This window comes from Tetrahymena thermophila (genome assembly GCF_000189635.1).
Source record: "Tetrahymena thermophila SB210 genomic scaffold scf_8253811, whole genome shotgun sequence".
NCBI lineage: Eukaryota > Ciliophora > Oligohymenophorea > Hymenostomatida > Tetrahymenidae > Tetrahymena > Tetrahymena thermophila.
The window spans coordinates 232,066-255,158 of record NW_002475923.1 but is presented as its reverse complement, the minus strand read 5'-3'; the positions used below and the strand labels follow the sequence as shown (position 1 = coordinate 255,158).

At 21.7% G+C, this 23,093-nt stretch overlaps 8 protein-coding genes across 8 annotated transcripts; 4 read left to right on the top strand and 4 right to left on the bottom strand. All coding sequences in view use genetic code 6, as the record gives it.

Annotated features, from left to right (window-relative positions):
- Nucleotides 1-1,004: 1,004 nt before the first annotated feature.
- TTHERM_00526750 (cyclic nucleotide-binding domain protein) lies at nt 1,005-3,396 on the bottom strand (the record flags this gene model as incomplete). Its single annotated transcript, XM_001028086.2, has 5 exons — nt 1,005-2,106; nt 2,348-2,405; nt 2,494-3,110; nt 3,163-3,334; nt 3,387-3,396. 5 exons carry the CDS (start codon nt 3,394-3,396, stop codon nt 1,005-1,007), a joined length of 1,959 nt encoding a protein of 652 aa, XP_001028086.2.
- A 1,607-nt stretch (nt 3,397-5,003) lies between these two features.
- TTHERM_00526740 (hypothetical protein) lies at nt 5,004-5,447 on the bottom strand (the record flags this gene model as incomplete). The annotated part of the gene is made up of 1 exon (XM_001028085.1): nt 5,004-5,447. The coding sequence occupies one exon, from the start codon at nt 5,445-5,447 to the stop codon at nt 5,004-5,006; it is 444 nt and encodes a 147-aa protein (XP_001028085.1).
- An 802-nt stretch (nt 5,448-6,249) lies between these two features.
- TTHERM_00526730 (transmembrane amino acid transporter protein) lies at nt 6,250-8,054 on the bottom strand (the record flags this gene model as incomplete). Its single annotated transcript, XM_001028084.3, has 3 exons — nt 6,250-6,982; nt 7,050-7,827; nt 7,919-8,054. The coding sequence occupies 3 exons, from the start codon at nt 8,052-8,054 to the stop codon at nt 6,250-6,252; spliced, it is 1,647 nt and encodes a 548-aa protein (XP_001028084.1).
- A 982-nt stretch (nt 8,055-9,036) lies between these two features.
- TTHERM_00526720 (transmembrane protein, putative) lies at nt 9,037-9,683 on the top strand (the record flags this gene model as incomplete). Its single annotated transcript, XM_001028083.2, has 4 exons — nt 9,037-9,043; nt 9,108-9,154; nt 9,262-9,363; nt 9,504-9,683. The coding sequence occupies 4 exons, from the start codon at nt 9,037-9,039 to the stop codon at nt 9,681-9,683; spliced, it is 336 nt and encodes a 111-aa protein (XP_001028083.2).
- A 1,558-nt stretch (nt 9,684-11,241) lies between these two features.
- On the top strand, nt 11,242-14,256 carry TTHERM_00526710 (cyclic nucleotide-binding domain protein; the record flags this gene model as incomplete). Its single annotated transcript, XM_001028082.3, has 7 exons — nt 11,242-11,256; nt 11,310-11,499; nt 11,565-11,808; nt 12,495-12,568; nt 12,617-12,813; nt 12,890-13,756; nt 13,807-14,256. 7 exons carry the CDS (start codon nt 11,242-11,244, stop codon nt 14,254-14,256), a joined length of 2,037 nt encoding a protein of 678 aa, XP_001028082.2.
- Nucleotides 14,257-15,685: 1,429 nt separating this feature from the next.
- On the top strand, nt 15,686-16,612 carry TTHERM_00526690 (anaphase-promoting complex, subunit 10; the record flags this gene model as incomplete). Its single annotated transcript, XM_001028080.3, has 7 exons — nt 15,686-15,701; nt 15,767-15,908; nt 15,961-16,021; nt 16,079-16,171; nt 16,235-16,317; nt 16,391-16,492; nt 16,540-16,612. The coding sequence occupies 7 exons, from the start codon at nt 15,686-15,688 to the stop codon at nt 16,610-16,612; spliced, it is 570 nt and encodes a 189-aa protein (XP_001028080.2).
- A 1,419-nt stretch (nt 16,613-18,031) lies between these two features.
- On the bottom strand, nt 18,032-18,740 carry TTHERM_00526680 (ATP synthase subunit H; the record flags this gene model as incomplete). The annotated part of the gene is made up of 2 exons (XM_001028079.2): nt 18,032-18,143; nt 18,418-18,740. The coding sequence occupies 2 exons, from the start codon at nt 18,738-18,740 to the stop codon at nt 18,032-18,034; spliced, it is 435 nt and encodes a 144-aa protein (XP_001028079.2).
- Nucleotides 18,741-20,252: 1,512 nt separating this feature from the next.
- Nucleotides 20,253-22,735, top strand: TTHERM_000526679 (Dpy-30 motif protein; the record flags this gene model as incomplete). The annotated part of the gene is made up of 11 exons (XM_012801087.1): nt 20,253-20,375; nt 20,471-20,543; nt 20,608-20,659; nt 20,715-20,801; nt 20,885-21,020; nt 21,078-21,334; nt 21,398-21,689; nt 21,751-21,887; nt 22,139-22,307; nt 22,353-22,481; nt 22,535-22,735. 11 exons carry the CDS (start codon nt 20,253-20,255, stop codon nt 22,733-22,735), a joined length of 1,656 nt encoding a protein of 551 aa, XP_012656541.1.
- Between the last annotated feature and the right edge of the window lie 358 nt (nt 22,736-23,093).

Genomic DNA, 23,093 nt, shown 5'->3' with positions numbered 1-23,093 from the left:
GTAAACATTCTTCAATTAATTTTCAAAAACATTGCATCTAACTAATAATGAAAGCTTTTATTTACTTATAGCCAGTTTTAAGTAAGTACCTCTTTATTCCTAAATAAGATTTTTAATTTCTAAACAACAAAAATTCATAAATTAGGTAAGTAATAGAAATCTTCTACGAATAAAATTCATAATAATTATTCAAGTAAAAGCTTGAAGAATCTCAGTATTAAAAATATTTATTTAATCTTTTAATTTAACAAACCTTTTATCAAAAAATGTATTTGATTGCTACTTAATCAATATAATTTAGAATCAAATAGTTTTTCTCAAGTAAATAAAAATCTTTCCAAAATTAAAAATAAATTTCTTTTATAAATATTATAATGTAACTAAACTCAAGAATAAAAAAATTTTGACACATAATTAAATTAAAATAGGTGAATTTAATTTAAATATTTTGTCATTTTAATTAGTATTTCTCAAAATAAATTTATCTAAAAGTATTTATATTTTAAAAATATTTTTTTATCGATTTTAAGAAAATATTATTTATTTTTTTATTCAATATTATTTAAATAGTTTTTCTCAAATAAGTTATAATCTTTTCCAAAATTAAAAATAAATTTCTCTTATAAATATCATAACGTAACTAAACTTTTTGACATAATGAAATTAAAATAGGTTAATTTAATTTAAGTATTTAGTCATTTTAATTAGTATTTCTCAAATAAATTTATCTTAAAGAATTTATATGTTTTAAATATTTATTTATCATTTTTATGAAAATATTAATCATATTTTTAGAGGAAAATAATGTTTTATGCTTAATAGAAATTTTATTATGAAGAAATTTACATTAAATATTTCTATAAATGTAAAATTTATCAAAAATATTGGCAAATAAATTAATTTTTGATTAAACTTATCTATGAAAAGTTTAATTAGAAATATTTCAAATATTTATTTTTAGATATCTAGTTAAAATGTATTAATAAATTTTTATAATGCTTAATTCATGATAAGGTTGATTAAGATGCTCTCAAAGGATGTAAGGCAACATTTTTTATATAAAAACCATACGAACAGAAAGTAGGTTTTGATCTGTTCAAATACTCAATTAAATCTTGGTTTTCTATTACGATTTTAGTTTTTTTATCAAAAATCGATTACGCTAAATTTACATTTTAGCGCCTCCTTGGCTGTTAAGCATTTTTATTTTTGATATTTATATTATTTTTTTTTTATTGAGCTATTTTAACTTGTTTGAGGACTGTTCTTAAATTATTATGAGGGAAGAAATGTAAGAAATTTTTAGCTTTATCAAATTCATTTAATATGTTTTTTTAAATAGCAGCCTAAGCTTATACATTTGGATCACAGAATTAGTCTAAAACTTTTGAGCTGTTCATGCTCTTTTTTTAGTTTTATCTTTGCTAATTTAAGTTTTAGATTTGAATTTCTTGTTGCTTCACAATATTTACTAACGAAGAGCACAATAAATTCAATTGCATAGAACTCTACTGTATTGAAGCTTGCTGAGAAATCTTTCTATCAGAAATACCCTCTCTATGATTTACCACTAATTCAGTACTTTAATTTATCGAATTACTCGTAATCTTATCTTAACTTTTATTTTCTATTGAGAGTTATTAAGATTGTCTTTAATTATTTTTTTCATTATTTTAAATATTGCTTAGTTATTTTTCTATTTATATTTCGTTTAAATTGACAGAACTTTTCTAATTTTATTCAATAGGAGCAGCTACTTTACATTAATCATGATCTATTAATTTAGAATTATGGTTTTCAATAGACGGTTTTTTATCAGGTATAGATTTATTTTTCTTATTTTGTGTTTACTTTTGCTTCTTTTGTGATGTTTTAATATTATTTATGGATGTTTAAGATTGGCTTTCTCTTGAATTACTTGAGCTCTAAGAAGAGTCTGATGAAAGATCATCTAAATTTTTTTTCTTAGTAATTGTCTGTTCTCCTTCTTAATCACTTTGGCTCTCAATTGAATTTTTTTCAAACATTTTAAAAACCTTCGAACCTAAATAAACAGCCTGTTATTTTAATTTCTTAGAAATCTAAATGTTTATTTCTACTAATTAACTAAATTTTATTGTTAAATTAAAATCAATTTAATATAAATATGAGAGTAATAAAAAAACTAAATTAAAATAAGCTTTTAATTTTTTAAATAATTAATTTTTATTGAGATTTACTATTGGCTAAAAATTAATAGCCAACCCAACCCACTCATTCAAATTTTTTGTTACTTAATAAATTTCATAAAATAACAAAAATAAGAAAAAATTTACATCGAATGAATTTTTTATCGCTATCTCAATACATTAACTGAGAGATCAGAACTATTAATTTATTGAATCTTTTATCGTTGTTGAAAGATGCTATAATTATTTTTGAGAATTATTAATTGCCTATCAAAATATGGATTTATAAGAGGACACTTAACTGAAAGATGACCAATCTATTTACAATTGTAGCATTCTAATTAAATTGCTGATAAATTATCTTAACTTTTTATCTATTCCTCAATCATCTTAAACTTCTCAAAGTCTCCTAAATGATGAGAAAGGATTTTTTAAAATTTAACTCTTGATATTTTATAAAGAGTTGCTAGATTTACGCTTCTTGCTGAAGCACTTCTTGCAAATCCAGAAAAGAAAGAAATCTCTCCGAAAGTTTAATTTGCCTCTAAAGTTGTTAAGGTTTTTGAGTTATTCAACTTTTGCTTACTGATATCTGAATAAAAAATATCTACTTTTCCATTCCAAATAAAATACATGCACTGATCTTCATCTATTTCACCTTCTTTGAAAATAATCTGATTTGGCTATACTAAAATCTCTTCTATGATAAAAATTAACTCTTAAATAACCTTCTGTGAAAAGCAATTAGACAAACAACCTATTTGTTAAATCACTTTAAAATTTATTTCTTTTAGTACTTCATCCCTAAGTTTGTTTGAAAGCATTTGTAAAATGATATCTTCTTCTTGTTTATTTCTATCTTTAGATTCTTATGATAAGAAATGCAAGTAATGTTTAACTCTTCTTTGCAGTTCTAAATTGACTCCTTTCATCTCCATGAATCTAAATAAATTAAAAAATTTTTCCCACTAGAAATCCAAAAATGTTTAATTACTTATGAATTATTGAAAGTTTATCATTCAGCTCTTTAGAATCTTTTTCAATCTCCTACAGAATAAGACCAATATTATTTATAGAATAAGCAAAAACACAACTCATAAATATCATTATAACTGTAACAAATAAAGACTCAGCAGCATTAGCAGGAGTAATGTCTCCATATCCAACTATTCAAAATATTTATTAAATAATTAATAAAATGTGCATTCAAGAATTTACTTGTAGTCATTGTTGTAACAGACCAATAAAGTGAAAAAATATAAATTTGAAACCAAGGACTTCCTTGAATTTAAAATTTTTATTGCCAAGTTGTGCTAATATCTAAGCTAGTTTCTATTATTGACAATCCATTCCATAAGATACTAACTATTTTTCATGTTTTGTTTTAAAAAAAATAGACTTGAATAAAAATTATTTCATAATTAAATATTTATTAAATTTTTAAATGAAAATGATTGATGCTGTTTGATAAAGTTAAGTTTTATTTAAGTAAAATAATTAAAATGAATGAATCGTTGTTTATCAATAATAAATAGGTTGAAGTTATTCTTTTATTTTTGATTAATTTTTCTATTCTTTTAAATATCAATAGTTCTTTATTGAAAAATGAATGTTTACTAATTAAAATTAAATATTTTGAAGAATATTTATCTAAATTTAATGATTTATTATTTAAGAAAATAATTCTATCCATTTATTTTTAATTTTGTTGAAAGTAAATCCTCACTCAATTTGAAAAAATAAACTAGAATTACTTTACATTTTTAATTCTTTATTTTAATCTTTAAAATTAACTTGGTAGAGTTTTTTTTAATTCTTCTTATAAAAATAGATAATTAAATTTATTTTACAAAATAAAGTATTTAATTAAATCTCAGCGTGGTATTTGTTATTTTTGAAGTTAAATATTTATTTTTTTTAATAAAAATTTTAAAGTGTTTTTATTAAAAACGTAGAAATGGGTTACCTGTATGAGCAGCAATTACTACAAAGAGTATTTAATCAAATAACTTTAAAAGATGTTTTTAATAAGATCTTATGATTATTGAATTTTGAATATTTTGTCTTTTTTTGGGCAGACTGCATATTTTAAAGAAAACAAGCACATTTTTTAAATATTAAATGACATCATTGTTGGGATTGAATGAAATTTGTTGATCAAGAAGAACTTTTTAGGCTAGCATTCCAAATGAAAGAAAATCCCAGAAAAAATATGTTTTTAAGTATTTAACTGCAATCTTAGATTAACTTGTAATTACTTAATCTTTTTAGAAATATGCTGTGTTGAAAGATACAAGTATATCTATGCCAAATAAAATAGTAGATACTTGAAATAGCCAAAAATAATTTTCAGAATTAGGTTCTTATTAAGCAAAAAATATAAGTATTGAGTAAATATATAAAAATAAAGAGCATGTTAAAATAAATATAGAATCCCAAATCAGACAAAACTTATTAAAAGGTAGAAATACTGGAAACGCTTTCTTAAAGTTTTTCATTGTTTCTTTAATTTCTTTTTCCTAAAGGTAGAGCTTATTTTTTTTTGCATAAACTTGCTAACTGCTTATGTCATTTATCAATTTATAAAATTGAAACGGAAAAAATGCAGGTAATTTTCGGTTCACATGTCTAATTTTCAATAACTTTATAAAATTCATGCAGTGCATCTGAAGTACAGATTAACTAATTTCGCGCTTTTTAAAGTTTTATTTAACTAATTTAGAGCCTATTTCTATTTTTTAATTACTTTCCTCTTCAATTATTTAATCAGAGTGTTTACTTTAATTTAGGAAACTCAATCTTTATGAATGTCTTTTATCATTTTTAATTTTACTTTCAGCTGACTTTTGTGATTTAGTATTATTTGTATTTATGCTTTGGAAAAAAAAATGTTAATTTATGATCAAGATTGAATTTATTTTACTCATTTGAATACTGATATGAAAAATTTGTTGCGAAAGGCTTGAAGTAAATATTTTTACAATTTTCTATTTTTTATTCATGGTTTTCTTTCTAAATTATGCTCATTTAATTTTATATTTAAAGTATATCATTTTGATCTCCATTATTTTTAACATTCTATTATTCCTAAACTGCCAAATTGTCTAAAATTTCATCATCATGATCACCCACTAAACCTTCTTTTCCAAATTTAGAATCATAAAAATCAAAAATTTTTTTTTAATCTTAAAAAGATATTCTAGATGAGCTATATTCATTATCTGTGTGAATTTACTCATTATTATTTTAATTTAAATTTTATAAAATCGAGCTATTCATATTACTTATCTTATTATATTTATTTCTAGTAGAATCAAATAAACAATTTGCTTTTTTATTAATTAATATTAATTAAAAGTAAATTTTGTTTTTCTTTTCTTAACAGAAGCTTAAATTTTAAAATACAAGTTTTTTAGATAAATTTTGGAAGTAAAACTCCTAAATTGAAATTTTTATGCCAAAATATTTAGATGTTAATTTGAGAAATGTAATTTAAATTTAATATTCCTGACCTTTGCTTTAAAGTGTATTTTATAGTTAAACAACTTCAAAAAATATAGAAGAAAATATATTTAAATTAAAATTTTAAGCTATTATAATAAATTTTTTAAAAAAACTTACCTAAGCAAACAAGCAAAAAAGAGTTAATTTTAAATTCAAAATTATATACTAAAAGAAATATAAATTTTAGATGCGAGCATATCTATACAAAACATATACTCTAGATTATCATAAACTAACACTAATTTTAATAGTACAAATAACTTTCTTTGATAATATTAAATATAAAATTTATTAAATTTATTTAATTTTATTTAGTTTCATTATTTCATTAATTAAGGTAGGTAGGTAGGTAGCTCACATATAATTTTTGAAAATATTTAAATGAAATTATATTTATATATGTTGGTAGTTTAAATTTGGTAGTAATAAAAAACAAAAATAAAATATTAAGTTAATTAAGCAATAATTTATTTGAGTTATACTTTAAAATAAATATAAATGATATTAAAGACTTAGTAGATAAGTAGTAAATTATACAGGTGAATTTATTTTTAAACAGCTTCTTGATATGAAGATATCATAACGATCTATAGATATCTCTTAAACTAGAAAGAGTACCAAAGAAGGAAAAAATAACACCTAGTACAAGTAAGCCTCTGTGAAAGTATATTTTTTTTTGTGAAGCTTCTGGCATAGAATACTCATAGACAATGACTGGTAAAATAAATGCAAAAAAGCAACCACCAATAGAACCAATTAAATTTAAAAAGACAGTTAGTCTTTTAAAGACGATTGCAAAAAAGAATATGAATAAAAGAGAAGCTACTCTTAATATCATGCTTTATTAGTAAAATGAATTTTTTATTTCATCATCATATTATGTTAATAAGTTCAATGCATTTCCTTCTGATGCATCAGATTCCTAGTTATCTTATCTATCGTCTGCTTGCTGATTACCTTAATTATGATGTTGGCTTTAATCTACACCTTGCTATGACTTTTTTTAGGGCTAGCTATTTGTTTTTTATTTATTCTTTTCATTGACTATCCTTTCTAATAATTTTTATTCTAAGATATTGACTAAAGGGAACATCTGAAGAGGATAGGATAACAATATTGCTATACAGTAAAAGATTTAAATAAAAACATACAAGGGATTAGTCATAGGGAAATTAAAAAGTATGATGTCTCTAACACCTGATCCAAAAGCTAAATATCCACTCAAACCAATGCACCCATAAAGAGCAATACCAATATAAAGAGAATAATTAAGAACCTTTTTGAACTCAGTTGGTTCTTGCATAGAACTCCTATTAATTTGAAAAAAATTGTTATTTTAAAAAATTATTTAAAAAAATTTTTGTGAAATAAATTTACCTAATTTCAAAATAAAGAGTGGTTCCTTCAAATGCAAACACAAATAAACCTATTGCACTACCCATTTCTCCCCATCTGATAGCTGAAATTTTGTCACTAGTAATGTAAGAAGTGTCCATTTTAAAAAAGCAAGAAATAAATACTACAAGCATACTAATAAGAATTAAACTATTTGAAAACATGCTCCAAGTTTTAAGTTTACTCATGTGTCTGATAAATATTGTAGGAGTAACGATTATAAGTGAAATGAGTAACGAAGGAACTCTTGAACCACATACATTAGTTGTACGATCATAATCTACAAAGAAACAAAGACTCTCTTAAAAATAAGTAGTGAAGAAAATAACATAGGCAACACAAATTCCAATTTAGATTCCAAATAAAAATATATTAACTAATAATTCTTTTTCTTATCCCAAAACTTCAACACTGAATTAGGTAACACCTCTAGCTTAAGATTTTCTTTTGTTTGCTGCATCCATCATCTATAAACTTAAATAAAGAACCATTCCAGCGCAAAGCAAAAAAATTATTAATCCTCCCAACCAACCACTCTTAGCAAAACCTGAAGGTAGTGCTAAAATACCGATTCCAACAAATCCCTTAACCATATTTATAGTTGCATTCCAAACATCAGCCTTTTCTTCATGTTTCAAGTCATCAATTTAATTAGCTTCTTCTGCTGAATCATCACTCCAATTTTCTTGATCTTGAGATTATCTTTTTTATATTCTACTTCCATCACTCTAATTTGATTAGTAGCTCTTTTTTTCTTCTTCTTTGAAATTATATAAAAAAAATAAATTCCAAATAATCAAATAAAATGATTATTAACAATTCTTTAAAATATTTAAAGATCTTCTCCTTACTTTATGAACTGCGATTCTTAATTACGCCCTCATCAGTTTCTATAACTTATTCATCGTTTTTTTTGTTCAAGGGCTCTAAATCTGGGTCGTCATGCCTTTCTTATTATCTTTTCTACTACTTTTTATTGGACTTCATTGAAATATAAAATCTAATTTAAGTCTTTTTGCTATTCTTAGTACTTATAAAATTTTTAATAATAAATTAAAGAAGATTTAATCTTTATTAATTATTTCTATCTCTCAATTAATCAATTACTAAGCAGGCGTTTTTGACGTTTTTGCTTCACATCAAAATATCTACTAAGATTTAAATGTGAATAATATTATATTTATCATCAAACAAATATTGTTGTTTGTTGATAGTGAATTTACTTTTAATTGAAAAAATCAAACAAAATATTTCATAATTAAAAATTTTATTTGAAAATAAAAAATGAAAATTAATTTGTAAAAATGGTTAAAGAAAATATTAATTCATATTTGATTGTTATTTTTAACAGTATTTATTTTTTATTGAATTTATCTTAATAAAATAAAAATAAATAAAATTAATTGTTTATTTTAAGAATTTTATTTAATCAAAATAATATTTTTAAATAGAATCTTTTTCTATAAAAACTAAGATTTATTTTTTTTTTTTAAATTCTAAATAAATTTAAATTAATTTTATTCTTTTCGAATTAAAAAAATTCTAATGAGTTGTTTCTTTATTTCTTGTTTGTTTGTTTGTTTGTTTGTTTCATAATAGCTTTTATTTCATTAAATTTATTAAATTGATTTTTAAGATATTTTAATTTAATTTGTAAAATATTTTTTCGCTTTAAATTAAAATTTCCACATTGTTTGAATAGCTAATAAATACTTATAATTTTAATATATAAACGGAATATAAATTGATGCAATATTTATTTTTGAAGTAGATTGCTTTTGATATTGAAAACGAGTTATTTATTTATTAATTAAAAATAGATAAATTACAGCTCTTTATTTATTAACTACAACTTCTATTCAAAGATATGCTTTGCTTTCACTTTTTGGATAAATGCTTTTTGATGATATTTAATTAAAATTTTTGCTATTTTTGATTTATAGGAAATAAGAAATAAATAATTTGAAAAATGGGCTGTAAGTTGATTTTAAAATGACAGAGAAAGCAGTTTAATAACTATTTTTTATTTATAAAAACTAGGTGCTGAATTTTGTGCAATAATTTCCTTTGTTGGAACCATTTTCTTGGTAGAATTCTTGATATTTTAGATATTTTATTAATTATTGAAAACAGACATAGATTCATTAAAATTTATCATTTTTATAACCTTTTAACGATTCTTTTTAATGAATAGTGTATTTTAGGTATAATAGTAGCTTCAGGCACTAAATTTATTGATTGGGATTTAGGTAATCATAGAGATAGTACAAAATCATCTTTATTTATCACAGCTGCCGTAAATAAATTGATTAATTTCTTTATTAGTTAAAATCATATACCAGTTGGCACATTAGTTAGTTAGTTAACAATAATACAATATGAAAAATAGTCGAAATTCTATTAGAAATTAATTATCCATTTATAAAAAATAAATAGCTATATTTCGTCTTCTTCTTGCTCTCTATGATTTATAAGTGGAGAAAAGATAAGAGATTGGCTGAAGAAGCTGCTTCAAAAGCTGTTGGCAGAAGAAGACTTATTTCTGGTGATGACGATGGTGATTCACAAAACAATCAACCTAATTAAATTAGATCTAATAATTATGCAATTAATTGAAATTAAGCACTTTAATAGTATTTTCGATATTATTTTGACTACTCTAACTAAAGAGAGATAATTAAATTCTATTCTTACTAGCTAAAATAACTATCACTTAAATAAAATATCTCTGTACATATTAGATAGAGATTATCAAAATAAATTATTTTTTATTTGAACTAATTAGTATAAAGTGTGTGTATGTGTAAATATTCGAGGTATAGATAAAATACTATCCAATAATTCATTCTTGCACCAATAAATTTTATTTATAGCTCCAAATTATGTTGAATTAATTGCTTATCTATTTATCTTATAAAATATTTATTTGTGATGAATTGATTAATTATTAGTCAATTTGTATGGAGAAAACCAAATAACATAATAAAATAAATATTTAGCAGAGTAAATATTTTTTGGTGTTTGTTTAATCATCTAAAATTTTTTATGAAATATTTCTTTCTATTTTAATTCTTTTAAAAAACTAAAAATAGAAAGTTTGATAAGATTATTTTATTCATATATCAAATAAAGGAGTAAAATAAATTAGTTATTTCGCTAAAAAGCAATATAGAAAAATTATTTGTCTTATTTAGATGGATAGATATGATATAAGCATGAATGGTATGATTTAAATTCAAAATTAAATTATTTAGTTTATAAAAAGCATTCTTATTTAAGTAATATTTTTAACTCATTTTTTTTTCATACTAAAATAAATATTTAAAATATTACTTAAAAAGAAGATTTGATTGTGATTTAAAAATTTATTAAATAAAAATTTGTATTCAAAAAAAATAGAAAAAATACTCAAAACAAAGAGAATACTTTCAATAAATATCTTCAAAATTAATGTTATAATGGATAAATTAATTTTAAAGGTGAATTATGTTCTTCATGCTAATAAATAAATACAAATAAAATATGTAAAGCATGATAAGAATATTACTAATTATAGTTTTTATAACTGCATATGATTTTATAGATAATAATTTATGCTGTAATAAAAACTAAAAATATTTATTCAGTATATTACTAGTATAAATTAAATGGACAAATAGTACCAAATATTATTAAATATTCTAAATTAATTTACTTCTAAATATCATAATTTATATATAAATAATACTTTATCAATATGTAATAAAAATATGTATGAAATAGAATTAATTATTTATTATATTAAAGTAATATTTATGTTATTATATTACATTATTTATTTATTATCAAGGTGAAATAACTGTCTGTTTACCAAAGATGATCCAGATATAATACAGAGAGACAATACCTTAAATTAAAATTGTATATGGTGTTTAAATTTTATTATAAGAATTGTAAAAGTAAACACAAATTAGCAAGTTTGTTTTTTTGAAATTTTTTTGGATGATTATTGATATCTACTTACTTATTTATTCTTTACAAACTAGAATCAAGCTATCAATAGAACATAAATCAATTTCAAAATATTTCAAGCTTATCGTTTTATAGAATAATAATTTTGTTATATTTATTAAAAGATTGAAAGGTAAAAAACAAGCAAATAAGTAAATAAATCAAAAAGTGAAATACAATTCAAATGTCAATAGATTTAGTAAATATATTTAACATTCCTAACCGAAGCCATAACATTTTTTTAAATATAAGAACAAACTGAAAAGGCTATTTAAAAAATCTTAAAATGGGAAGAGTGGCTGCTCTAAGATCAAAGAGATGCTTGAGCAGTTTACATTTTTCAAAAACATTTAAAAAAAGATTAACCCATAGAAATATGATGAGTTGATTAATGAATTAAGTTTGGTAGAATATAAAAAATATTAGAAAGTGTTTAGCTATGGTAAAATAAATATTATTAGATTAAGCACAAAACTAATGCTTAAAAACAAATTATATTTAAATAAGGCGATATGGGCAGAAAATTTTATGTTATTTTGCAAGGTAGCGTATTCATCATCACGCCAGATAATACATCGTTTTCATTTGATAAATAAGAATAAAAAGAAATAGATTACTCTTTCTTGGAAAATCAAGATGACAAGGAAATCTACGAATAAATGATAAAATTATACAGCAATATGAAAATAGTTTCAGTTTTAAAGCAAGATAGCACATTTGGAGAAGTTGCACTTCGCTCTAATGTCCCAAGGTAGGCTTAACCTAAATCTGTTGAACTTTTTATATATAGACTTTCTTGTTAAATTTAAAATAGAAAATTTCTATACAACAAGTTTATTTAGTTTTTAAGATACACAAAAAGACATTTAACAATAAAAAGAACTCTACTTCCAAGCAATTCTGTTAGCTGAATAATTAAATACTTAAGAGTCTCAAATGTTTAAAATAAAAAATCTTTTGGCAATATTTTAACTTAAATATTTAAATAATATTGAATGAAAAATGGAAATTTTTAGAACTACATTAAAGCTTTTTACAGTAAATATCATAGAGAGTTTACTTTAAAAAGAGGATTGATTTTAACTACAGTTTATTATCCTTGAATTGAAGAATAAAAAATTATATAATTTTATAAACAAAAAGTTATTTAAATAATGTAAAAATTTTAAATAATGAAAAAGCATACACATTCAAAAACCAAAAATTGATAATTGATAATTCAATAAGTTTCTTTAAGTAATTAAAAATAATTTAAAGCCATAATAAACAATTAAATTGCTATTTTTACAAAAAGGAATAATTTTATTTAAAGAAATGGAATATTTTATTGAAATATTAAAATATTTAAAAATAAAAAATAATGAGAAAGTTTAATTTCAAAAATTTTTTAGTTAATATTTTGGCTAAATAAATTATTTGTTTTTTTATTTGCTAAAGAACTGCTACTGTCATATGTAGAGAAGAATGCACTTTGATTGCTATAAATGTTGATGTGTATAACTCAATAGTTGGTAAGATAACATTATTAATATAAATTATCTTTAATTTTACTTTTAAAGAGGAATATTACTCCGCTCTGTATGAAGAAGATATTTCTTTCCTTTAGAGGTTTCCTTTTTTGTAAGGGTGGGAAAAAGCTCACATTACAAATCTTATCAGGTATGTCAGAAGGGTTTAGTGTTTTGGCAATCAAGTTATTTACAATATTGGAGATCCTGTTGAGAAAATTTATCTTATTAAACACGGAGAGTTCGAAGTAATTTGCATCTACTAATTAATTATCTTAATTCCTGTTAAATTATCTATTATAACTATTTTTAAATATTATAAAGATTTACTAGACAGATAAAACCTTACTCAATAAAACAGAAGATTATTAAGAACCAGATGAATTGGATGATTTAAATATGCTGAGGAGAAAACAAAAGAAAGAATAGTTGTGCAGATCAGCTATATTGAGCGATTATTGCTCGTTTGGTATTGAAGAAATAGGTTCTTAATAAACTAAGAGACTTAATAAAGTTGTTTGTACTTCATCGGAAGCGCTTCTATATGTTATTGATAAAAATTCTTACTTTAATGTTATGTAAGATAGAAAGCTTATCAAAGACCTTGCAACAGAAAATAACACAAAATAAATTTGGAGAGAAAAACATGGAGAAGAGAGAAAAGTACTACTTAAAGGCTTTTATTCACCAAAAATGTCATTATAGCAAGAAAGTTTAAGCTTCAACCACTTAGCAAATTAAGAACTCTCTCACAAAAATGAAAATGACAACACTTTTGCAGGAAAAGCTAAACCACCAAAGTAAAGATATAGCTTATAATTAACAAACAGAGCGTCTATTTAGCACTTCTAGATGTAAATGTAAAAAAACTAGACAAGTGAATTTAATTTTTCTTCTTAAGCTTCAACTAATCATCTATAAAATGAGAATCATTCAGAAAACAAATAAAATTCCCTTCATAAATTACCTTAATTTTAAAATAAATCTAAGCAATAACTCTCTACTTCAAAGCTTCCTTAAATAAACTCAATTAAAGAAATCGATATTAATAATATTTAAGACAATTATTTCTTACCTTAAACCACTTCTAATATAAGCTAATCAAAACTAAACCTCAAACCAAGAGGTTCTGCTTTTGTTTCATCATCTAATTCTAAAATTATTGAAACAAATAATAACAATAACTCACAAGTAAATTTTTATTTAATTGGTTCTATTTCACACTTTTAATTTTTAAAAAGAGGAGCTTAACAGTAAATCATAGACCTAGATTTTCAAATGAAGATGCACAACTTAATGAAAGACCTTTACTAGACTGCTATGTGAATGCCATGTTAAAAAAGACAATGATAAGCTCAAATTAAAAGAGCCACAAGGTTTTTACTTAGAAAGAATTTTTTGCAACAATTAGAAAAACATAAGAAAAGAAAAGATTCTGCACTCCCAATTAAGAGGGGAAAAACTATATTTATTCTTTGCATAAATAAAAAGACAATCCAAGTGAAATAAAACCTCATTCAAATATGAAAGAGCTACATGGTGGAATAGAGGGTGTTTTAGGTGATCTTTTGAATGACCAAAAAGTAAAATAAGACCTGAATAATATTAAAGCTACTTTTTTACATGAATAGCGTATGAGTTAAAATAATAATCAACTATTAAGAAAATTTACAGCAAACTATAATCTCTGACAATTGATTTAGTCTTTTTTTCTTTCTTTACTTATTTCTTTCCAATTGCTATTTTAAAAATATAATTTGGCCAATCAATAACAATTATTACTTATAATATCGTTATATAAAAAATTAATTAAAAATATTAACTGTATACTTATTATTCATCTTCTTATATATTTATTTATTTGTAAATGATAAATACTTATTTGTCTAAGTCTTGCTGACTGGTTCATCTCTCTATTCTTTTTTTGACTGATTTATTATCTAACTGATTATATATACCTCTCTCTTTTTCCAAGTTTTTTTATAAAAATGTAATTTTTCCAATAATCAATAATGGCTATTACCTTAAAATTTCCTATAACTAGTAAATTTATAACAAGAAAATTTTACTAGTTGTTTCTTATTCAAGCCTTTTAAATTTGGAAATTTTCTAGAAAACGGGAGGAATAAAATTAAAATAATTAAGGTAAATAGTAAATAATTGTATATATATTTACTTACTTACTATACATTTATCATTCTTTTATTTTATTGAGAAGCAGCTATGCTTTAAAATTATTTTTATCTTTTCTTTAATCTTTTAGAAGAAATTTTTTGAAAATTTTTTAAATAAATATAAAAATGAAGAGTGTAAAGCGCAATTTTGATAAAACTTGGCTTTTTTGATAAATAAATATTATCTGTTTGATTTTATTTTAGCTTTTTAAAAGTAAAAATAAATAAAATTTCTTGTTTGAATATAAAATAATTTTTGTATTTTTAAGCATTTCATTTGGATAATTAAAATTAATAAACAAACAACAAACATTTGAATATCTTTATGAATTAAATTATTTTCATGTTTATATCTTTTATTTTAATTTTGAGAATTAAATTTTAAAGAATATTTGAATAAAATAAATAATTAAAAAGTTATTTTACTTAATTATCAATCAATCAATAGAGTATTCTTTCTTAAAATTGCTTCTTTTCTAAACCATAAATTAATTTAAATAAAAAAATATGAGATAACAAACTACTTTTTTTAATTTAAAATTAAAAATGTAATCGTTAATTTATTTTAATTTTTAACAATTTTTTCTCTGTTATCAAATAAATTTTTTTTTTTACTCTCAAAACTATTTTCAAACTTTTGTTTTAAAAAATATTATTTTTTGTATGCTATCTATAATTCATAATTGAAATAAAGATAAATAATTTGTTTTACTTGTAGGCCTTGTTTTTATTATTAACATCATTCCTATTCAAAAATTTATTTGACACTCTAATAATCTTATGTTTATCTAATTTTTTGCGCTCATAATCTTCAGTCGTTCGTTTAATATTTAATTTAAAATTTTAAGAATCATAAATTAAAGTTGTATTAAAAGTTTAAATAATAAATTCAAATAGTAATATTTTCTCAAATTTTAGCTTAAATATAAACAAATTTATTAGAATAATGAACGAAGGAAAAGGTTAGTAGTTATTTAAAAGTTATACTTGAATGCATTAATCAATAAAATATTATTTTTAAATTTAGAATACGTACAGATTTAGGGAAAGCCATAACCAAATAATTAAAGGAGAGAAATAGGCGATGATGCTGTTTGGACTTTAAGTTCTGCAAAACCAGGAAATGGCGTAGATTAGTTAAGAGATGGGGATGAAAAAACATTTTGGTAGTAATATTGTTTATTTATTGGCATGTTTAAGTTAAATTTTCGCTAAAATTAGATCAGACGGTAATTAGCCTCATTTGATTAACATATAATTCCTTAAAAAAATGAGAGTTCAAGTAAATTATAAAGTTTAGCAGTTTAGAGTTTAGGAAATTAAATTACATAAATTATAGGAAGTCGCAATGTATCTAGATTTTAAAACTGATGAGAGTTATACTCCAAGCAAGATATCTATAAGAGCAGGAACAAATTTATAAGATTTAAAGGTAAAGCGACATTAAAGTTAAAAATTTGAAAATAAATAAAATAATCATCATCAAAATTAAAAGGAAAATGTATATGTTGAATTGGTAGAGCCTTCAGGATGGTATATTTTCCCTTTAAAGACTAAATTACTTGATGAATCAGAAAAGTAAATAAATAAATAAAATGATCTTTGAAATACTCTTATTTCTAAATTTATTTTAAATTTATTAAATAAATAGGCCATATATACTGACTATGAACCTATAAATTGCTATTTTGCAAAACTAGCACAGCGGTAAAGATACTCACATAAGGCAAGTTTTAGTGTTTGGCCCGAGAGAGTAAAATAAAAATATTTCGAATTTGAAATTATATAATTTTTTTAAAGAAAGTAGAACCAAGGTTTAGGTTTTCCTGATTTTAAAAGCCCAGAAATTACTTAATACTACTCAATTAGATGAAGAAATGTAGTTTAAATATATGCTTAATAGTAAAAATTATATAATATATTCTGTTATTATAATATTAATAATAAAAGTTATATAATTATTTATTTTCAAAATATTTAAGCCAGCCACAACATAATTAATATTTATTATCAAAAATTCAAATAAATTATAAATAATAATTTATCAAAATCAAATATTATGGAAGTTAATATTGTATTTTAGTATTATATTAATTAAATTTGTATTCTGTTTTTTCACAATTAATTACTTTCTTCTTCCCATATCTATAATAATTTTTAAAGACTAGTAAAATAATTATTATTAAATCTAATCAAATAATAAAATAATCAAAAATTCAAATATTTATTTAGATATTTCAATTAAAAATAGTCTTTTATATAATATCTAAGAAATAATAAATATATTTTATTTCTATTCACTTAATATATAATAAAGCTACTTGTTAATTTTATGTAACATGAGAAATTTAATATAAGTAAAACTTAATTAGAATGTTTTATCACTTTAATTTTAATTAAATAGAGCTTGTTTACTTGTAGAATTCTATTAAAATATTTATAAGTCATTTCAAAAAATTGATTTAGTAAACAGGAAGAGTCATAAATAAAGTTTTAAACCCTACTTAACTCTTTTACTGCTTTTTAAATCTCTCATTTATTTTTTATTTATCTTAAATTTCCATTAACAATTTTTGTTTAAAATAGATTATGAAATTAGAATAATTTTCTTTATAAATAAACAAGGAATAGTATTTGAGTAGTATTTATTTATTAAATTTAAGTAATTCTTTATAAAGGTTTGATTTTAGAACTTATCATAAATAAATAAGAGCTACCTAATGTTACATCAAAATAATATAAATATTTCTTAAATAAATTAGCAACAAAAATAGCTTTTTCACTTGATATATAGTTTGATTTTAAAATAGCTTTTGTTTCATAGCTAGGTTTTTATTAGTTAATTTCTTCTTCTGTAAACTTTTTTCTTAGAGTAAAGCCATATTTAATATTCAATCACAATAAAGTATTGTTGAACAAAACAAAACACAGATATTTATTACTTAAACATTCTATCAACAAAATTTTTATTTATTGCTGAATTTAAAGTTTTATTTCATAGATTTTTATACTTTTATACTCAATTTTTTTTTTTGATTTCTATTATGAAATCTCATTAAAAATTTATTATAAACAATACTTAGTAAAGAAGATTCTATGGTGAAAGCTAAAAAATATTTTTAAATTATTTTATAGACAATATTAAACTAGTGATATATAAAAATTATATTGAATAACCACAAAGAAAAAATAATATATAGACATTAAGTAAGTAAATGATGTTATTCATACTACTAAACTAAACTGACTGACTTTTGCTCAAATTTTTGTGGCTAAATTTTATTTAGTTAATTCAATGGCTATGAGGAACAGGGGTGATTAAAGGATACATTTGATGCATGTAGCAACAAACCCATAATAACCACATACCAATAACAGAGATAATCACTGAAACAATAACAGTTCTAATTTATTTATTTATAAAATTTTTGTTAATATTTAAATCGCATCAACTCAATAAATTTGCAAATATTCAATCGAACAAAACTATCTTAAAATTATTTGTTTTGAAAACCTATTTCTAAATGAAAATAATCTAAATGCTGCTAAATTATATCGGAAAATCTAATTTTTGCTAACAAAATTATTTAGCTTAATTAGCTATTGAGTTAGAGTAAATATTTGCATTAATTATCGATATTTGAAGTAAGCTAAATAGAAAATAAAAAATGTATTTACCCTCTATTTTCATAGTATAAAGTTCTTTCAGAGTTTAATTTGGGAGCATTAGAGTGGAAAGACTTTTTAACATAATTATCTATAACACAGTAAGCTACTATACCAAGGAATATGAAAATGCAAGAACCAACGATGATACCTGTAACTGGATCGGCCATTTCTTTCTTTATTAATTTTGTATGCTATAATAATTAATTATATTTACTTTTGATTTGATTAAAAGTTAGTTGTTTATTCAAGATATTTTAATTATTAATTTATTTATTATATTTGATTTTAGTTTCTCCTTTTGAAATTCTATCTTATTTTATTTACCAAACCATTTTAATTAATTAATTTTTATAAAGAATAAATCAAACCAACATTTAAACCTACCTCATTCATTTTAAAACTCACCTTTTAATTTTATTGTTATTATCTATCTATCAATCAATCAATCAATCAATCTATCTTTATTTCTTTTCATCTATTTCTACTCAATCTTACCTTTTATTTCGTCTGATTTCTTCCTTTCTTTTAACATTTTATTGTTTATTTTTTTTTATTTACATTTTATTAAGCTTAGTTCTATTGCTTTTTCCTGAAAATTTCTAATAAATAAAAATTATCTACAATTATTTAGCTTATTAAAGTAATGTAGATATTTAATTCATACTATTATTCTAGTAATTTTACAACACAATTTTTAAGTCCATTTTAAATTTAAGATCATGATAAATATCTTTTAAAATTTATCTTTTTTCTATTTTATATTAAAGATTGCAATAGGTAATGGAAAGAGTTAATTATTATTTGATATTAAGATAATTATTTGAATCCTTAAGGTATAAATTATACTAGAAACTTAATAAATATCATCTATTTTATTTTTTATAAAAGCAAATTAACAACATTCTGAATTAGAAAAATCATATCTAATTTTTGAAATAAATTGATATATATTGAAAGATATAATTTTTCTTTTTAAAAATAATTTGATAGATATTTAGTCAAGTATTTTTAATAGATTTTAGATTCATGTAAATTTATGTAATAAATAAGGTTTATTTTATCAGCCAATAAAAAACTTTTTTGTTTTTATTTTTTTAAAATTAATGAAAACCTTTTAAATATTCTAAATTTAAAATCTTAAAAAAACAGAGAGTTACAATTTCCTTAAGTTAAAATATACTTTAAATTAGTTTAATAATATTTGTTATAAGCAATTATTGTCTCTTAATATTTTACTTGTGATTTAATTATTACTCTTTATCAAGTTTTAATATTTATTTATTTTTGTTTGTTGAAATATTTATTTTTTTTCTTAATTAAAAAAAAATCAAGTTAAATAAAATATTCTTTTGAAGTATAAAATTATTTCGGTTTAATTGGTATTAATTGAACTTAGACAATTAAAGATATTTTAAAGTTAAATTAACATATTAATTAATTAAATATATTTGCTTTAAATAGTAAAATATTTGTAAATTAATTATTTGATTTGAATTATTTTATTAATTTTAATTTTAGATTTAATTATTTATTTAATATATATATAAATATTACTTCTGCTTATTATAACATTTTTTAAGAATTAAATAATGCTTGGTTAATTATATTAAATTTAATTTAGAAAAATGTTTTTTATTTTAGATAAATAATATTAGATTTTTGTAGTTTGTTTTAACAGTTTTGAAAAGAAAGATACTCACATTTTTAAAATTTTATATTTGCAACTTAAATTGGAATTAATTAATTATCAGTGATAATTTTACTTTATCATATATTTCATTGATTAAGTATTTAAAATTTTTAAGAAGGGAATTAGATTAGATTTTATAAAATAGCTAACTTAAATGGACACAACTACTATAGAGTCGTTAGCTAATAGCTAATAAAAAAAGCTCATTTTGCATTTTGATATAAATAAAACACTTGTTTTAGCAGATACTAGGTTGAGACACTCTAAAGAAGATTCAGTATAATATATAAATATATTGATATTATTAAATAGTATCATTAAAATCAGCAAATTTGCTGAAGGGGTTAAAAAAGATACATTTTTATAAAATAGCTAAACTTATTGTTGAGCAAATATGCTTGGGGTAGAATAGAGTAAAAGGATTCTGAATCATATTGGAAATTGGGTAACAAATAAAAGAAGAATAAGTTCGCATAAATTACAAAATAATTTATTATTATATAAATTAGTTACAAATCACTTCTCCTTTACGAAGCCAGAAGAAGATCTTATCTCCTACAAGTAAAATAAATTGATAAAGTAGCAACTTAAATGTAATATAAATATATGAAATAAGTTAATATATTAGCTCTTTGCTTCCTGAAATAACAGCAGAGCAAGAACCTACATAGGAAAAGCGAGACGAAGAAAATAAGAAAATAAAGTAACTAAAAATTTTAACTCTCAAATCAATAAATTAATTTTATGAAAGCAATTCAATCATAATTTGTAAATTTATGATAAAAGCATGTAGAGATAGTAATATTATAATACATTTTGCAGATCGAGCAGCCCAGGCATGAAACTAAAGCCTGAATATGATAGAATTTTGAAAAATATATGCATTCCTGCTAATGTGCAAGAAGATATAAAACAATAGATAGTAAGTAGTATATATTACTTTAGTAGATATTAGTTCTAATTAGTATTTAAAAATAAGGAAAAATTATCTTAGTAGCAGGGAAAGCAGCAACTTCCTGATGCCAATTAGAATACTTAGAGGATATTTAAGTCAGATTAAGAATGTGTTTATCCTACACCTAGCAAATACCTTTAGTTTTTTTAAGATGGAAAATATTAAATACTTCCTGGGTTTTATAGAATGATCATATAGCTTTTAAGACTTAAAAGAGATTTCACTATTGTTTTTCATTCATTTGCTGATAACCTCTATGATATAATTGCAGAATTTAATTTGTACAATCAATCTCTTTAATTACAAAATATTTGATAAAATCATTTATTAACTCTAATAAAAAGATTTTGTAGAGGTGAGCATCCATGCTACAATGGTAAAAATAACACTCCTTAAGTTAGATTAGACGGAGTGAGATCACAAAAGAACTTTATAATTAATGAAAGAAGTATGGGATTAATATATCGTTATAATGAAGATGTAAATGAATCTGCTTTGGTTATGGGTACTCTAAAAAGAGTTCCTAAAATAAAAAATTTAGAAGATGAATATGAGAAGGAGTTAGAAGAAGATTCTATTAGCATACATAAAGGAGTTCATACAATTTACAGTTATTTGAAATAAATGAGTTTAGAGGTAGCATTTATTTGAAAATGATCTTCTTCAACTATTATAAAATTTGTCAAAAATAATATAGAGAGGAGCATTTGCACTTAACCATGACTATCAGTTTTGGGTTAATAATGGATAAAAAAATTAATTCAGCAAACCTCTTTTAATAGACTAATAAAATTTAGATGCCTTACATATATTCTTTGACGACAATGTTACAGAGTAAGCAATTATTATTTTTATAGAAAAAATTACTTTATTAAATGAAAATAAACACAAATTTTGTCTAAACATACTTTAATTCATCATAAATAAAAAGCATTTCATCTTCTAAATCTAAGTTGTGGTATTTAATTCAAGCTTATTATCATTTTGTTTTATTATACAACTTAAAACATAAATTTTTATGAGAAATTAGAGTATATTCTTTGAAAAATTTTTAACAAAATATTTTTTTTATTTAAATTTTGTAGAGGCGATGATTGCATTATAGATTTGAGAGATGCAGTCACAGGATAGCAAATACCAATAAAGAAATCAATTGATAAGTACTTAGTAACTATTTCGATGCTGGATTTACTGAGGGATCCTGACTATTTGTTAAAGTGTATAGACACTTGTGAAAAGAAAAGAGATGAAGAAGTAAAAAATATGCATTTTAAGTTTTTTCTTGAATTATTTTTTTAGATTTATAGGATTATTAATGGTATTTCAGAAGAAGAAGTAAAAAAGCCTGAAAAATCTAAATTTTAACTGCTCTAAGAGTCAAATAAATCCGAATATTTAAGACACACTGTGTTACCACTTTTATATCCAGTATATTTAAATATTTAATTAGTAACTACTATAAATATTTTATTTTTATTAAGGCATTCTAGCTAGTTGATAAGGAAAGACCTCATGATCCTATAAGTTTTATAGCCCTTTATTGCTTAAAAAATTAAGATAAAGTAAAAGTTCCAACTCCAAACGAAGAATATTTATAAGAACACCAATAAAAGTATAAATCTTTGGAAAAAATAGTTTAAAGTAGTTAGCAAGAAGGATAATAGAGTTTAAATAAATTATGAAGATAGATAGAGTGAGTATTTTTATTTATTTATTTATAATGCATATTAAATTATCTATTTCAAATAAAAAGAATGCACTCATTTAATTTATTTAAACATTAAATTAAAATATATTTTTATTATTTTGTGTTTATTTTTAAATAAAATCTGGTCAGAAAAACGAATTTCATTCAAAAAAGTGTTGCTGAAATTATTTGAGGTTTAATAAAATATGTTTTTTTATTAATAAATAAATATATGCAAGCAATAGTATACATGCATGCAATTCATTTAATCAATCAAAATATTTTGTTAATTCTATTAAAATTTCTTTTGAAAAGAAACAAGCAAGATTGATAATCAATTTTGATATTAACTT